Source organism: Natrix helvetica, assembly GCF_964273705.1.
Source record: "Natrix helvetica genome assembly, chromosome: Z".
In the NCBI taxonomy this organism is placed as follows: Eukaryota; Metazoa; Chordata; class Lepidosauria; order Squamata; family Natricidae; genus Natrix; species Natrix helvetica.
In genome coordinates this window covers 65,242,258-65,258,443 of record NC_138554.1, presented here as the reverse complement: position 1 = coordinate 65,258,443, position 16,186 = coordinate 65,242,258, and the positions used below count along the sequence as shown (strand labels likewise).

The 16,186-nt window shown below is 39.3% G+C and overlaps 1 protein-coding gene across 1 annotated transcript; it reads left to right on the top strand.

The window, feature by feature from the left end:
- The first annotated feature begins 571 nt into the window (after positions 1-571).
- On the top strand, positions 572-8,668 carry IGFBP1 (insulin like growth factor binding protein 1). The gene is made up of 4 exons (XM_081970847.1): positions 572-974; positions 3,472-3,650; positions 5,381-5,509; positions 7,400-8,668. Exons 1-4 carry the CDS (start codon positions 632-634, stop codon positions 7,529-7,531), a joined length of 783 nt encoding a protein of 260 aa, XP_081826973.1. The 5' UTR covers positions 572-631; the 3' UTR covers positions 7,532-8,668.
- The last annotated feature ends 7,518 nt before the right edge of the window (positions 8,669-16,186 follow it).

Here is a 16,186-nt window from a genome sequence, read left to right as displayed (position 1 = left end):
TGCTAGGACACAAATTGACATTAGCTCCTACGTGCTACGTTCAGAGGTTACTGGATCTAAGGAGTTTTGATGACTCTCCAGGGCCTCTGTTGGTACGTCATTGTTCTAATAACCTCCAGCCACATGACAAAAATTAAACAAGAGATTGTTACATCCCTTCTCATGCAAATATGAAGTCATCTCTTGATGTTTTGGGATGAGAGTGTGGGAAATACTTATCCTTTCAACCCCTCCATTTTTTCTTTTCTAATAAAAAGTTTTATCCCCTTCTTCCCTAGGCAAAAAGGCAAAAATAAGAATGGAAACACCCATCCCTTTTCTATAGACATGTTTATACTGTCCTGAAAAGGTTAAGAATGAATGGAATAGTGATGAATTATTGCAACTCTTAATAAAACGGGAAAATAATTAAATAAGGGGGATGGGATACAAACTACCAATCAAACTCTGTTTTTATGTCCCTCCTCTTCAAATATTAGTTAACTTAGGTTTAAAGATTAACAGACTCTCAAGAAAGTGTATAAATGGCCCACTGTGAAGAATTCAGGACTAGTTGCATGGGAAAGCTGAGTAGTGTTCCCTCTATCTCTAATAGCACCAGACTCTGCTTCTACAATCCTTCTAAGGTGTCATGACTTACACAGGCTTCAGCTGTCAGCTGCTGCTCTTATTTCTTGGGCCTGGCTTCAGTTTGGGTGCTGCTCTCCATTTAATGCATTGTGCCCCTTGTACTGAAGAAAAACTCAGGCTGTGTCCACCAGTGTCAGCCAGCTGCCCAGAGACATCACATCAACCAGGCTGCAGTTGTTGTCATAGTTGTGCCCTTCAGCTGGGGGAGCCTTGTGGAATATACACAGCAAGGTGTAGCCAGGGGCTTAGTTGCCAGGTACAGGTAGATCAAGCTCGACCTCTTTATGTTCTCACTCAGGGGCAAGGTACATGCCTCCCCATTGCTCACAGGACAGAAACTGCAGGTAAGAAATATATCTTTCTGTTTCTCTTTTTGCTCATACTCAGAATGCTGGTTGAGGCTGATGACTGGCAAAAAAAATGACAGTGATTAGAGTGATCTTGTAACAAGATTGAAATTTTAACTTATTTCAGCGTGGCTGAAATTTCTTAGTTTATGGGGTAGGTTGAAAAACAATGATTGGGAAATAGAGACAAAAACATTATGTAAGAAAACACAGTTCATAACTTGCCATCCAATATCTGGCACTGAAGAACTGGTTCAAAGGCTATAGGAATCAGAAAATGACATTTTCAAAATAAGATTATTCCTAAAATCAAAAGCATAGTTTCCTAGTTTGAGCGGAGGACCAAGAAAATATGAGGTTGACTGTCATAGCTAGGAGAAAACTTTTTTAAAAAGGGGGGGAGAGATTTGCTTTGTTATCTGTCTCCCAATGAGACAGGAAGCAATAACTTCTTAAAATTTTGCGTAGAAAGCATTTGTACATGCGTGTTTTGTTTTAAGACAAGATCATTTGTTTATTTGTTACCTATCAAATTTAGAAACTACCCATCTCCTTTACATAGGGACACGTTAGTACTGCTGAACTAAATGGAAATGAAATAATATTTCTGTAAAATTCTCTAACCCATTGATCCCCCTCTTAATTACTTATGGTCTCATATACAGTGATTGAAAATTTATTTATTAAAGTTTTGTTGATTTTGATTTACAGATTAAATAGTAGAAACCCATAGCTGTCATCAAGTCTGCATTCAGATAGGAATAAAATATTCTACATTTAGACCCTTGGCCTCTGTATTACCTAATCACCTGTTACATGCATGTTATATTTTCAGCCCTCATTAATGCATTTAACTATTGACAATGTTAAAGAGATCATGCCTAAACTGAATTTTCAGCAAACTGAAACAAGGAGAGGAGCATTTTTTCCGCAGTTACTAGAAACTTACTTTCAACTCTCATTCTTAAAAACCATCTCTGTTATGTCATTTGCATTTTCAAAGAAAATGCTGAACGTTCTATTTAAAAAATCAGATGGTAGTATTTTGAAAAGCAGCTTGCGTGAACACCAAATAAACCAATTTCAACATCAACATAACCCATATATTATGACAAAAACCCCAAAGTTTATAACTACATCCCTTGTACAGACTTTTTATTATATTTAATTGTAAAATTTTAATTCTTCAATGTGCTTCTTCCTGCAACAAACCTTTCATTTTGCTCTCACAGCAGTGCAAAATTGCATGCACACCGAACCTGCAGTAATGTCGGAAGCAACCACCACTGGTTTCCAGAAGAATTTGGACTGCCCTTTGTCCTGAATAGTATAGGATATGGTCTCCTGCTCAAGTAGGAGGTTGGGCTAGAACACCTCAAAGGTCCCTTACAAGTGTTATTCTGTTATTATTCTATTCTGTTTAAATTTGAAAGTCCCAAAGCACTTTAGTTGCTTCATTTTCCATTATATTCTTTATTTTATGGGCCCATTCAGTTTTTGCTTGTAGATAAATGGTATTTCTTGCAGATTGTCCTTTATTTCTACTTTGTTGTGCATTGTTTGTAGGCAGTTTATACAATCTTTTTGCAGCTGCTGTTCAAGCGCTCACTGTTTTTGCAGAGGTATTATTTGCTGTTTGTTGTCTTCCCAATTCTGGCTTTGTGTGCATTTATTCTTAAGGCTTAGTCTTTTACAGCCCTTGGCAGGTCCTGTTGTCTGCATATATTGTCTGCAGATGTTGATATTTTGTGGTGTTAGACAGGGATGGGTTGCTGCCAGCATTACTGCCTGTTCAGTGCGTGCACAATTTTGTGTGCACGCTCTTGCTCCGCGCATGTGCGCAGTTCCCCCTAACTAGGTCTAGGAGAAAAAATGCCTTGCTGACTGGGTTTGAAGGCATAGCAGGTCTGGATCGCTGCTGGTTCCTACAACCCAGGCTGGCAAACCACTACTGGTTTGGCTGAACCAGTCTGAACCAGTAGGAACCCACCTCTGGTGTTAGAGGTATCCTCTAAGAAGATATAAGCTGTTTGAAATAAAACTGCTATTTGCAATTGATTGATGGTGAATTTGTCAATGCTGATGGTGTTCATATTATGTGGCAGATACCTGTCTGTATGAATTCCAGAGTCCCAGAGCACTTTAGCATCTTCATTATTTTTTATTAGTGTCTCTATTTTATGGTCCCACCAGTTCTTGCTTTCAGAGAAATGGTATTTCTTGCAAATCTTCCAATGCACCATTGTTGCTACTTTGTCTTGCTGTTGTTTATATTTGGTCTGTGCAATATTCTAATAATAGTGGTTGTCATTATTATTATTGAATGTAATTGTTATATTTCTTTAGATATATAGCATTAATGAACACAGAGAGATAATAAGTTTTGATGGCCCATTACAATTTTTTTATTTGACAACCTTAACTCAGTTCCAATAAAGCTATGTTCTAGATGAACTATCATACAATACACTATTGTTTTGATTTCTTCTCTTAGAATCTGTAGAACCAGAAGATATGCCCACTGAAGGTGATGAAATAACAGCAGATCACTTGGTCAACTATGAGGTGGCGTTTTCAGCTGATCAAGATAAATCTGCGTCATGGGATGCTAATAACATTTATGAAAGTTTGAGAGCAGACAAACTTGCTGAAGTTAAGAAGCAGAGGGAACAGGTAAGACCTCTCTGTCATCACACAGCAATTTCAAATAACCTCAGATCTGCGCATTCTGTGGAGGAGGCATTTATTGAGGAGGCAGGTGGCAGTTGCGGCTAGGAGAGTCTTTGCACAACCTTGTGTTGTGCACTAGCTGTGGCCTTTCCTGGATCAAGATTCCCTGCGCTCAGTCATCCAATGGCTGGATTATTGTAATGCACTCTACATGAGGCTACCTGAACATTTGGAAGCTACAGTTGGTAAGGAGTGCGGAAACATGGGTATTTTTGGGAATCCCAAGAATGGCTCCTGTAACACCATTGCTTTATGAGCTACATTGGTTTTGTTAGGAATCTACTTCCTGGTTGTTGGAAAGGAAAGGAAATAAAGGAAAAGAAAAGAAAAAGACACATTCAAAACAGATATTGCAATTTCTTATTAGTCGTTACTCTGAAAATAGGGGGCAATTTGTTTTGAAAAGCATGGAATTTCCCTCACAGGGTAAATCTGAAGATTCTGGTAGAGTTTTCTTTTTCATTAGTGACAAAGGATCTGTTTTGGTAAAAGGCGAAAGATTTATACGATCTGAAGAGAAACCAGAGTATACTCTGAAGAACCACTTGATGGCACCAAAGGTCTAAAAGTGATGAGTTAATTAGAATATCAAAACATAAGTGCACTATACATGACTTAACATATTAACTTTTCATGGTACAGAAGTCCTAAATGTCATTTCCAAGTCTAATAACATATTACAGTCATACGGCTTATATTATACATGCAGTCCATATGCTCGTAGAATTCACCAGTAAATTCTCTTGCTTTTATTAAAACTATATGCATAAATCATAGAATCAAGACAGTTGGAAATAATCTCAGAGGTCATCTAGTTTAACTCTCTACTTGATGAATTTTCTACTATAGCATTTCAGGAGGATGACTATCTAATCCTCCAATGAAAAAGCACATACCACTTCATAAAGCAAGTGGTTTATAGCTGTTATAATCAGGAAAATCCTTCTTTCTATTTGGAGCTAATATTTATAGATATGACGAGTGTCTCTGCTCTGGCTATAATTGACAATTGACAATGTTTATTTACTTAGAAGAAAGAGCAAATGCTTTCAAGCATTCTTATTTTAGGAATATACCTGGGACATATATTCATTTATTCTATTTCTATGTTGTCAAATCTACCAGAAACTCACACTGGTTTACAGCTAGCAACTAAGCATTGCAAGGAATAAATTAATTATAATAAATAACATTTTAGCAACTGCGTTGTCAATGCTTCCCAGGCCTGCATAACTGTCTAACATCTGAGTAAATTACCCAAAATTACATAAATGAAATTTTCTTTGTATAATGGCAACAAACAGATTACTCAATCATAACAGGGGCATTTAAATTGACTTAAAGGATTTTACCTACATAGGGTAGAAATAACTCTCTGAGAGGGAGTTTGAGAAGGAAATCTTTGAGAAGCAATGCATTAAGTGAAAAAGAAAAAGTACAGTAAAGGGAAAAATAAGAACATCATTCAATGTTTTCTGGGAAAGCTCTGTCGTTATTGTTTTCTAGAAAGACAGTAGAGAATTAGATATTATTTGTAAGGCAATAGAAGACAGACTTACTTTTAATTTATTTGACTTTTGGAAGTACTTAGATGTAATATTGAATGTGCACGGGACAAAAGCATGCCAGCCTTTATTCTAATGCTTCACTGTTTATTATCACTGTTCTTTCAGGGACCATGTAAAAAAGAACTGTACAAAGCACTGGATAAATTGGCAAAAGCTCAACAAACAACAGGAGGACAATTATATAGATTCTATTTACCCAACTGTAATAAAAATGGATTTTATCATAGTAAACAGGTAATTTGGGTGGTAGAGGATGGGAATGATATTTCCAAACTAATGAAGGATGACGTGGTTTATTACCTTTTTCATTGAATGAAACCTGCTTAGAACCCCTTACTTTGAAAATGATAGAAGTCAAGCCTCCCCATCCCATATGTTAATTCAGAAATGAAACTCTTATCATCCTTAAATGTTTTAAGGATGGCAGCTCAACCTTTTTCTTTTTGATAGAACAAAAGCAGACTGTTCAGAGTTAAATATCATTCTAAGGATATTACACTTTTTTGAAACAAAACATCTGTAGGTCTCATTAGTGGTGCATCAACCATTAAGCAGGCTAAGCACATGCTTAGGGTACCAGGCCCAAGAGGGCACCACAAAGTTGAGAAAGAAAAAAAACCCAATGAAGATTTGTACAGAATATTCAAAGGAAGCGTGGGGGGACGACGACACCAAGATTTGTCAGTGCTTAGGGCACCAGTGAGCCTTAATCCACTACTAGGTCTCATGATGCACCAGAAACATGTTCAAAAGCAGATTTTTTTGATCTTCAACAAATCTCATAGATGGTGTGATACATTTATAATGATAACAGGTGCAGGTGGACTATGTATAGCTATGTCTACTTATACTTTGGTAAGAAAAAAATAAAGATGGAGGAAGTAGAACAAATTTTCTGTTCGGAGGGAACAATTTCAGTTGTATATTAAAAGAGAAAAGATCTGAAGGAAGTAGAGACGCTCCCATAAGAAGCACTGGTTTTCCATGGAGAAGGGGGAACAAAGTTCACAGAATTGTAGATGAACCTATGCACTTTTGACAATGCTACGTTAATATACAGATCTGGTACAATTTTATATATATTACAGTGGACAATTAAAATCATGATTATTCAGCTATATCTTTAAATAGATTTGCTTGATAATTTCCTTTATTCCCCCCACACATGCACTTATGTGTGTATATGTGTGTGCGTGCATGCACGTGCACCAGTGACGTGCGGTGAGGTTTATAGCTGGTGAGGCAGCAATTTTTTTAGACTTGTGGACTTCAACTCCCAGAATTCCACAGTCAGGCATGCTCAGTTGCGACCTGCCACCCTCCGCCCTGAGATTCGGCCACGACACCGCCTGCCAGAGCTGCGCGGAATCCGGGGCGTGCTTGTCGGGCGAGGACAGCGCAGGTGGGGAGCAGACGGAGCAGAGGAAGCCTCTCCCCCCCCGCTTCTGGAGCCTCAAGTCTAGGGCAGCGAGTCATTCGATAGGAAACTTGCCTCTTGGAAGGAATGACGGCTTGGCTCCTGCTTTTTCTCTCCTGCCTCTTCGCTTCTCCGTTTGGTCATTGGGCGGCAGATCGAAAGCGGGAGCCAAGCTGGGTCATTCCTCCCAAAAGGCAAGTTTCCCATCAAATGACTCGCTGCCCTGATGATGAGAGGTTAGGCTGTGCCTCACTTGCCTCACCTGACTGCACGTCACTGACGCGCACGCACACACACACATACACAAAAAAGTCCAGCATGTATTTCTAAATGGCTATGACCTAATGGAATATCTAGTGTAAAGTCAACATGCACTCTTTTACATGAAATAACTTTCTCATTTTCCATCTTTTGGGAAAGTTTTCCTGTATAAATTCAGCCAAGAAATAACAGCAGAACAAAGAATTGCCTTTTTTAAAGACCAGACAAAGTCAACTGATTTTCAATGTCATATTGGGAATGGTTGGATTAAGTACAATAGGGATGAAAAAGATTGAACTATATATAAAATGTAAAAAAATAAAAGTAAAATTTAACCGGAATAGGAACTGGATAAAAATTATTCTCTAAATATTAATTATTAATTATTAAACTAGTTCCTACTGAAAAAAATACTTATTTTAATATTCTTTTAAAAATCCCCTTAGTGCGAAACTTCACTTGATGGAAATCCTGCAAGTTGCTGGTGTGTGTATCCAAAGAATGGAAAGAGGATTCCTGAATCTCCAGAAATGATGGGCAATCCTGAATGTGAACAATTTATTAGCTCACAAAAATAATGCAAATATTTATATATATACACAAACATGTATTGTATTTTTGCAAGCTGAATGTTTGCGTTTCTAGCATCAGGGTGTGTTAACCTTGTTTACCAGAACTTTAAGTATGTGGTTAGATAATAATCTGCTTTTTTCATTTTGTGAAGTTCCAGTGATCCCAATTGGATTGAGTCTATTCAAATATACTGTCAGATTTCCTGCTATACAATTCAGTCTCAAAACACTTAATTCAAGGAACAAGAATCTAGCAGTTCTGATTAATAATATTTATTTGAAGGAGGGTTAAATTTATAACAAAAGAATTTTAGCAAGAAGGCAGACTTCCAGATAAGAAAGCAACATTTAATATAGATTAGTGTTTCTCAATCCTGGCATCTTTAAGATATGTGAAGGGCTGGAAATATGTTTCTTTTTTATAAAAATAGGGCATTCTGCATCCTGTATATTTTTGGTAGTTGCTAGTCTTTTTGTGAGTGGACAGAATAATTGCCTCAGGATATTATAGCACTGTGGTCAGCATTACTGGTGGGATGAGGATTCTATTATTGTATCCTATTATATTCCTAAAAGTTAAGCAGCAGAAGTACCGTTAAGATAATAAAGAGGAAGAGATTATGGACTACACAATATAACGTTCAAAAGATTATTGAATTATTTATTCAACAAGTATTTTTATTTTATTTGTATGTTAATTTATGTATCTGTGTACTTCAAAACTTCAAACTTTGTATGAAAACATTTTAATATTATCTCCAAGAATATGCAGTGTTCTGTTTTTAAAGAATACAGTATATTACTAACATCATTTGCAAATATAGTGTTTGAGGATGACAGAGTTCAAGAATTTATTTTAAAAAGTGTATGTATGTGTATTACGTTGTTGCTTTACTTCATATTGCTTCTCATTTCATCATCAAGGAGTTCTCACTCTGAATAATCTTATTAAAGAAATGTTCTTCAGAAATATCAAAGGCACCTTAAAAGGAAAGTTATTTCTGTGTTTTAATAAATGTAGTTACTTTACAAACAAGTATAAACAAACTAAAAATAAGAAATTGTAATATATGTTTGATGGATGTAAACATTCATAAATCATGTTATTTAAACATTTATTAAACATTTTTTCTTTGAACCCTATCCCTTTTTTGTTCAATTTGTTCAAAGTTTGTCCTTCAGAACTTTTTCTTATACATTTTCAAAGAAGTAGGTAGAAAAGTTTACACATTGCATGGCATTAGTGTCTCTGGCAACACAGAGATGCAGTGAGATAGTGCCAGAGGTGGGTTCCTCCTGGTACGGTACGATCCATCACAAGAGGTAGTGAAAAATCTGCCGTACCAGACCAGACCAGTAGCAGCCTGGCCATGCCCCCATACCGGTGAAAGAAAGAATATCCTGCCATCCTGGAACTGCGCTGTGAGGAAAGGGAAGCAGGTCTTGGGAGAGACCTTCCCTCCCCCTTCAGAGTGCCCATGTGGGGAGAAAGGAGGCAACCTGGTTTGAACGTGGGTGGGTGGTTTAGTGGCCAGTGCGTCCTTTACTCATTGGGGCAGGAGGATAAAGAAAGGAGGTGCACAATAGTCAAGGGCAAAGGGTCTCCCCTTCGTCCTTGGTGGTGGGGCTGGGGCTGGGGCTGCTTTATCATGCGCCTCCTTCCCTCACTCAGCTGCTATCACTGGGGTGCCGCCAGGACAAGCGAGGTCTTGGGAGGGACCTTCCCTCCCACTCCAGAGAGCCCATGCTGGGAGAGAGGAGGCAGGCTGGTTGAACACAGGCAGGCAGCTTGGGGCTGGCACAGGCGCTGCAGAGGCGCAGAACTTTCCATTGGCTTTTCCTTCAACGGTGCAGATCTGGAGCTCTTAGGATGCCACCATGGCTGGATTCTCTCTCCAGCTGCAAAGCAACACAACCAACTAGGCAGCAGCCTGAGTAAAGCAAAAAGTGCTTTCTCCTTCTCTTTTTTGGTGACCTTGCAAAAAAAAACCAGGGTCTCCCTCCCAATGCTCCAAGTCTATAAAGGTAGCAGCAGAAGCTTCCTCTTGGGCTGGCAGGATTGGCAACTCTAGGCAGACAAACTTCTCCCAGGATCCCAGGCTAGGAAATCTCTTGTGGGGTGTAGCAGGGGTGTATGCAGCCCCATATGGCAGGGAGTGAGGAGAGGTGTCCTGCCAGTCTTGGGAAAGGCTCATGATAGCAGAGGGTGAAGGTGCTCCCCTTCGTCCTTGGTGGCGGGGTGCTTTATCATGGGCCTCCTTTCTTTCTCCGCCTGCCCCAATGAGCAAAGGAGGTGCTGGCCCCAAACCGCCCACCCATGTTCAACCAGGCCACCTCCTCTCTACCAACATGGGCTCTTTCCTTCCCTCCTGCAGTGTCAATCCATAGGAGGAGGGCATGGACCGTTTGGCAGTGATGGGGAAAGGGAGGCTTCTTTGCCAGCCTTCCAGCTGGCAAAACAGAATTTTTTGCCAACTGGAAGGGATGTGTGTGTGAGAGAGAGAGGGGGGGAGAGAGAGAAAGAAAGAGGAAGAGTAAGAGAGAAAGAGAAAAGAAGAAAGGAAGGGAGAGAGAAAAGAGAGAAAGAGAAAGAAAGAAAGAAAGAAAGAAAGAAAGAAAGAAAGAAAGAGGGAGAGAGAGAGACACACACAAGAAAGAAAGAAAGAAAGAAAGAGGTAGACAGAGAGAGACACAAGAAAGAAAGAAAGAAAGAAAGAAAGAAAGAAAGAAAGAAAGAAAGAAAGAAAGAAAGAAAGAAAAAGATAGAGAACCTATGGCCACAATTGAGCCCAAAATTTTGGTTGCCAAGCAAGCGTGTTGTTAAGTGACTTTCACCACTTTTTACAAGTTGGCCACGCCCACCTGGCCACATGACCACCAAGCCATGCCCATTAAATAGGCCAAATCCATTTTACAATAAATAGTAAAAAATTGTGAAACCCACCCTAGGTAGTACCTATGCCAAATTTCTTTATACAGTATCTCTGCTAGAAAATGCCTAAATCTTGCATTTTTAAAGTAACAGATAAAAGGAAACATGTATCTGTACCCTTCTTTCTCACAACTCTTATTTAGTATGATGTAAATGAAAATGCTCAAGTCTCTTACTTGACTATGTACTTCTGGTTGTTGCTTCCAAAGCTTATGAAAATGGGATGAATTTAACAACACTGATGACATTCTCTTAATTCCCAGTGCAGGAAAAGTGTTTTTCATTTACATCCCAAAAACCTCTGGTTGCACACAAGATGTATCCTTAGTCTGATACAGTGAGACTAGCCTGATGACAATAGGAAAATTTGATCTACTTGGCAGAAGGGTGCAATTTAAGGGTGCAACATAAACAAACACCTGGAGAGTTTAAAACATAGAATAATAGGATTGGAGTGGACCTTTTAGTCCAACCTCCTGCTCAAACAGAATACCCTATTCCATTGTGGACAAACGGTTGACCGGTATCTTCTTGGAAACCTCCAGTGATGGAGCACTAAAATCTCCAGTGATGGAGCACTAATCTTCCAATATTGGCTTTTTTTGGCAGCTGCAGCACACTACTGGCTCATATTTAAGGTGTGATCCTCTAGGACACCTACGTTTCTTTCACAATACCTGCTGTGAAGCCAGGTATCACCTATTTTATACCTGTGCGTTTGGTTTTTCTTGTCTAAGTGTAGGAGCTTATTTTTTTCAACCCTAAATTGCATTTTATTGGATTAGGCCCAGTATTCAAGTCTAACAAGATCATTCTGTACCTTTGAGTCTGTCTTCCAAACTGTTGGCTATTCCCTTCATTTTGATGTCAAATATAAATTTGATGAATTCCCCTTCTAGTGACTCATCTAAATCATTTATGAAAATGTTGAAGAGCACTGGCTCCAAGACAGAACTTCAGGGCACTCTATTGCATGATTCCCTCCTTCTAGATTCCATTAAAGATATGTACAGTGCAATTGTGAATCCAGCTAGTGGTTATGCTGTCTATTCCACAAGACACTTTCTGTAGAATGTCTTGGAAAAAAGGTTTTATATGTCTATCATGCCACCTTGTTTTTTCCTTCTAAATCAGGGGTGTCAAACTCAAGACCCGCAGGCCAGATCTGGCCTGTGGGATGCTTAGATCTCACCCACTGGATCGCCCTGCAGCGCCTTTGCCAGTGAAAACGGAGTTTGGCTTCACGTGTGCCCCCCCCCCAGCTCTGTTTTCACTGGCAGAGGGCTGGAGGCCATCACAGCCAAAAATGGGGCCTGGGGGGCATGTGTAGTCCTCTATTTTCACTGGCAGAGGGCTAGCAAAACAAACTTAAAGCAAAACAAAACAAAAAGAGATATGTTTCCCCTTTTGCATTTGAGCATCCAAGAAGAGACTGGAAAGGGGAAAAAGATAGAGGAAAGACAAAGAAAAAGAAGGAATGATGGAAAGATAGCAAGGAAAAAAATAAGAGGGGAAGGAAGAAGAAAGGAGAATGAAGAGGGAAGGAAAAAGAAAAAAAGGAAGGAGGGAAGGAAGGAAGATCATAATGAGAGGGAGGGAAGTTCTGAGGAAGTCCTGCCTTAGCACTTGGCCACCACAGATGCCCCCCGCAACACGAGTGACATTGAGCTGGCCATGCGCCCAGGCCATGTCACACATCCCCCGGTCATCGCCCCCAAGGTCAAGCACAATCCTGATGTGACCCTCAATGAAATGGAGTTTGACATCCCTGTTCTAAATGAAGGACATGATTATTTCCTATTAGACACCAAACACTTTCTAATCTTCAATTTCTATTCTACTAACTTTCTATTTTTACACATTTCTGATTCTTTCCTGACAATTCATTTTGTTTTTAATTTCCATATATGTATTATGAGTGAATTCTTTTTTTCCTTAAGCAAAGTTGTGTTTATTAGGTTTTGTTACAAAGGTTGTTTTAATTAGGAAAGTTAAATACAATTTTACTAGATAAATGCTGCAGTATATCACAAAGTATGTTTTTACAACTGGCCAGTTGATTAGAAGCATACAATAATTTTATAGACTTTTAAACAATGGAATGATAGTTCTATCACTGTTCTATATCACTTGGTATGCAAATATATCAGGATTTGAAAATGGTGAAGACCTGCAAAACTGATGAACAAAAGATGAGTGCTTGGAATGCTGAAAGAAATCCTTTCTCTAGCCGAACCTTTTATTCAGAGATTTATAATTTAAGTGAAGAATTAATATAATCATCTAAAATAAGGAATTGATAGCAATTGTTTTCTCCTGCCTCCAGTCCTTTCAATAGAGAATATCTGCCTCTACTAAATACCATGACAAAATTACAATCATGATGAAGATTTTGCCTGTTGCATTGTTTATTCCCATCCCATGAGCCATGGTGGTGCAGCTGTTTCCAGGGCAGTCAAGGGGGTAAGTTTGACACCCGATTGTGCAGTATTGCAGTATACTTCTGCTGACTGCAATTTGGCAGTTCAAATCTCTATAAGTCTCAGTGCTATTGCTATCTCCAATCCACAGTACTATCTCCCATCACATCAGCAAATTATATGAATGAATTGCAGAATTGATGCAACTCAGAACTTTGACCTTCCTTCTAATGTGCTGGACTTTATTCAGACATCATTGGGAAGGACATTCCATGGATTGAAAACCAAAATAGCTGACTTTAAACAACATTAAGGCTTGTTTCAGTAAAGGTAATTTCTATGTAATGTCTTATACCAAAGACTTTTCTTTCAAAGAAAGACTTTCCCCTTAATTATTGCTGTGAAGACTGCAGAAAAAGCAATTTGGCAAACAGTCCTCCCCATTTATTTATTTTTAAGTTTGCAAGTTTTCATCATCCTCCAACACTTTAGACTGACTAAGGACAAAGACAATCTGAGTTGTGTTACCATCCCAATATTTTTTTAGGTTCCTCTTTATTGCAATTTTCTTTTATAGATAGTGTCTTCTTGGAAAAGAATGTTACTCCAAACATGTAGGTTATTTGATCCAACCTTCTCTACTGCCTTCAAAGCTTAAATGGAGTTCAGATGTGCTGGAAGATTTATACAATTTGCAATAATGGCGAATATCTGTAGCTTGGATATAGGATGAGGGTGAAGGTTTGTTCTCCAAGCTTATAAGCTGGTTTCTGAATGTTTTGTTACCAGGCTAGTAACATCTTCAGTAGACATCACCTAAACTCTGCTGAAGATGTTACCTAGCCTGATAACGAAACTTTCAGAAATAAGTCCACAATGAACGTTTACCCTCATTTACACATTTTCTTCTAGCAACAAGTGATGGGATAAGACAAGATCAGTAACTTTTAGCATAGGAAGTTTTGGTTTTCTACCTCTTTTTAGAGAATTCTGTCAAAGGCTCATTGGGATACTTGTTCTAGGCATTCTGAATGATTAAGTCTAGTTCCCGCCCCCCAGCAGTCAAGTTAACTTTCAAATGTACAAATCCCCCATTTTCAAAACAGCTCCCCATATAAATCATTTTTCAATAAAAAAAGTTTCTGCTGTATTGCTCAGCACTTTTCATTCTTTAAATATAATTTGAATAGTTAATACAGAAATCTGTGGAGTTATCTATTTTTTAATGCTTGCAGAGATACCAAACATGATTTCCCAAAAGATTTATAAAATCATTACTTAATAAAGGATTACATTGTGCTGTGTATATAGAATTTAATCATAAGTTTAGAATGTACTAAAACTAATTATGGGATTTAGCTCTGCATTGAACCTTCCTTTTCCTTATGCACAAATAAATAATATGTATTCTACCTGTGCATGCCAGAGAAATGGAAGGTTAGCTCCAGAGACTATTGCACCATATGTGGATGAAAAAAGTACTTTTCTAGAGGAACTGAGATATAATAGATCCATCTATTGACAGTATTAGCTTTTTAAAGTGGTAATTTTTATAGCTATGTATTTATTGCTCCCTCAATATAAATTCCAAAAATATCAGGCTTTTATGTAGGGGTGGGCTGCTGGGGGTTCGCATGGGTTCGGGAAAACCTCTAGCTAAGATTCTGTGCAGTTTGGAGAACCCCCAAATCCCACTCCTGGCTGGCCCCACCCACCCCTCTCCCCCCAGGAGTCTCCATGCAGCCCTTTTTGGTTGCAGGTAAGTGCAGGGTACGCATGGAGGGTTGGGGAAGGCTGAAAACAGAGGGCCTCTGGAGCCTGGGAAGGCTGTTTTCACACTCCCGAAGCCTCCGGAGCCCAGGGAGGGCAAAATTACCCCCCCCCCAGCTGTGATGTAGGAGGCCAACTAGGCCACGCCCACCATGGCCACACCCTCCCAGCAACCAGGCAGAGTACTCATTGCTAAAATTTTTGAAGCCCACCCGTTTATGTTCTTGAATTCCTATTTTGAATTACTAATTCAGCTTACATTTACTAAATTCCCTTTCTTTCCTATTCTATATATCAGTGATGGCGAACCTATGGCATGCGTGCCACAGGTGGCACGCAGAGCCATTTCTCATCGCACATGAGGCACTGCACTGTCAGCTGGCCAGTGCGCATGCGCGCACTGGCCAGCTGAGTTCACCCTGTTTTAAAGCCATTTTTCGCCCTCCCCAGGCTCCAGGGGCTTTATAGGAGCCGGGGGAGGGCAAAAAGAGCCTGCCCCACCCTCTGGAGGCTTCAGGAGCTTCAGGAGCACAAAAAAAAATGGCCCTACAGGCAAACCGGAAGTTCGGGAACGGAGGGTCGTTTTGAGCGCTCCGAAGTCTTCAGGGAAGCCTCTTGAAGGTCCCTGAAGCCTTTGGAGCGCTTCTGGGAGGGGCGTGGGAGGCTGTTTTCGCCCTCCTCATGCTCCTATAAAGCCTCTAAAGCCTGGGGAGGGCGAAAAAAGCATGCAAAAATGGGGTCGCACCTATAGTGTGTGCATGCGCACTGGGGGGGTCGTACATTGTATTATGGGTGAGGCACCCCTGCACCCGACCCCCTGTACTCCTCCCACTTATGGCATGCAAGCCAAAAAAGGTTCGCCATCGCTATATATGAACAACAGCCACTTCAGCAAATCAATAAACTGACTTTTGTGGCTAGCTTGGAATATTAAGTGTGTTTCCTACTTCATTATAACGTGCTATATCTTATCTTTTCATTACCTAATTCCTACCTATTTCACTCTGCTCCATGTTAAATGAAATGGCTTTGAAAATACCCATGCATTCTTAATATGGAACATAAAGCATATTTGTGGTATTTTATATTCACATATTTTCCAGAATTATCTAAAATGATTACCAGTAATTGGGTATAATTTTAAATATTTTACGTGTTCATTTGAAATGTCAGAATTACATTCTGAAAGCATGGGTGTCAGACTTGATCGTGTCATGTGATGTATTGTGATATATTGTCATGGTTTTTTGCCTTTGCAGAGTTGGGATGGGCGTGGCCTGCATCTAGCTCACTGGCTGCCAGTTTGACACCCCGGTTCTAAAACATTAAGTCTTTCCTCACTAAGAGCACCAATCAAGTCCAAACACCAGCAGTAAATTTTATATATAACACTGTTTTCTGCATGCCAAAAATAATCGATTCCACCTATTTTACTGAATTGTATCCCATGCTAATTATGGTTGGCAAATAGAACTTACATTTTTGATAGAATGCAAAACAATTATTCTACACTGATAGTGAGTCTAACTCTATTTATAT

What these genes read in the sequence shown, in the direction of transcription:
- IGFBP1 (XM_081970847.1), top strand. Translation starts at nt 632, where the DNA reads ATGACTTACACAGGCTTCAGCTGTCAGCTGCTGCTCTTATTTCTTGGG. An exon ending in TCACAGGACAGAAACTGCAG is followed by an intron (nt 975 to 3,471) that starts GTAAGAAATATA and finishes TTCTTCTCTTAG; the next exon opens with AATCTGTAGAACCAGAAGAT. An exon ending in GATTTTATCATAGTAAACAG is followed by an intron (nt 5,510 to 7,399) that starts GTAATTTGGGTG and finishes AAATCCCCTTAG; the next exon opens with TGCGAAACTTCACTTGATGG.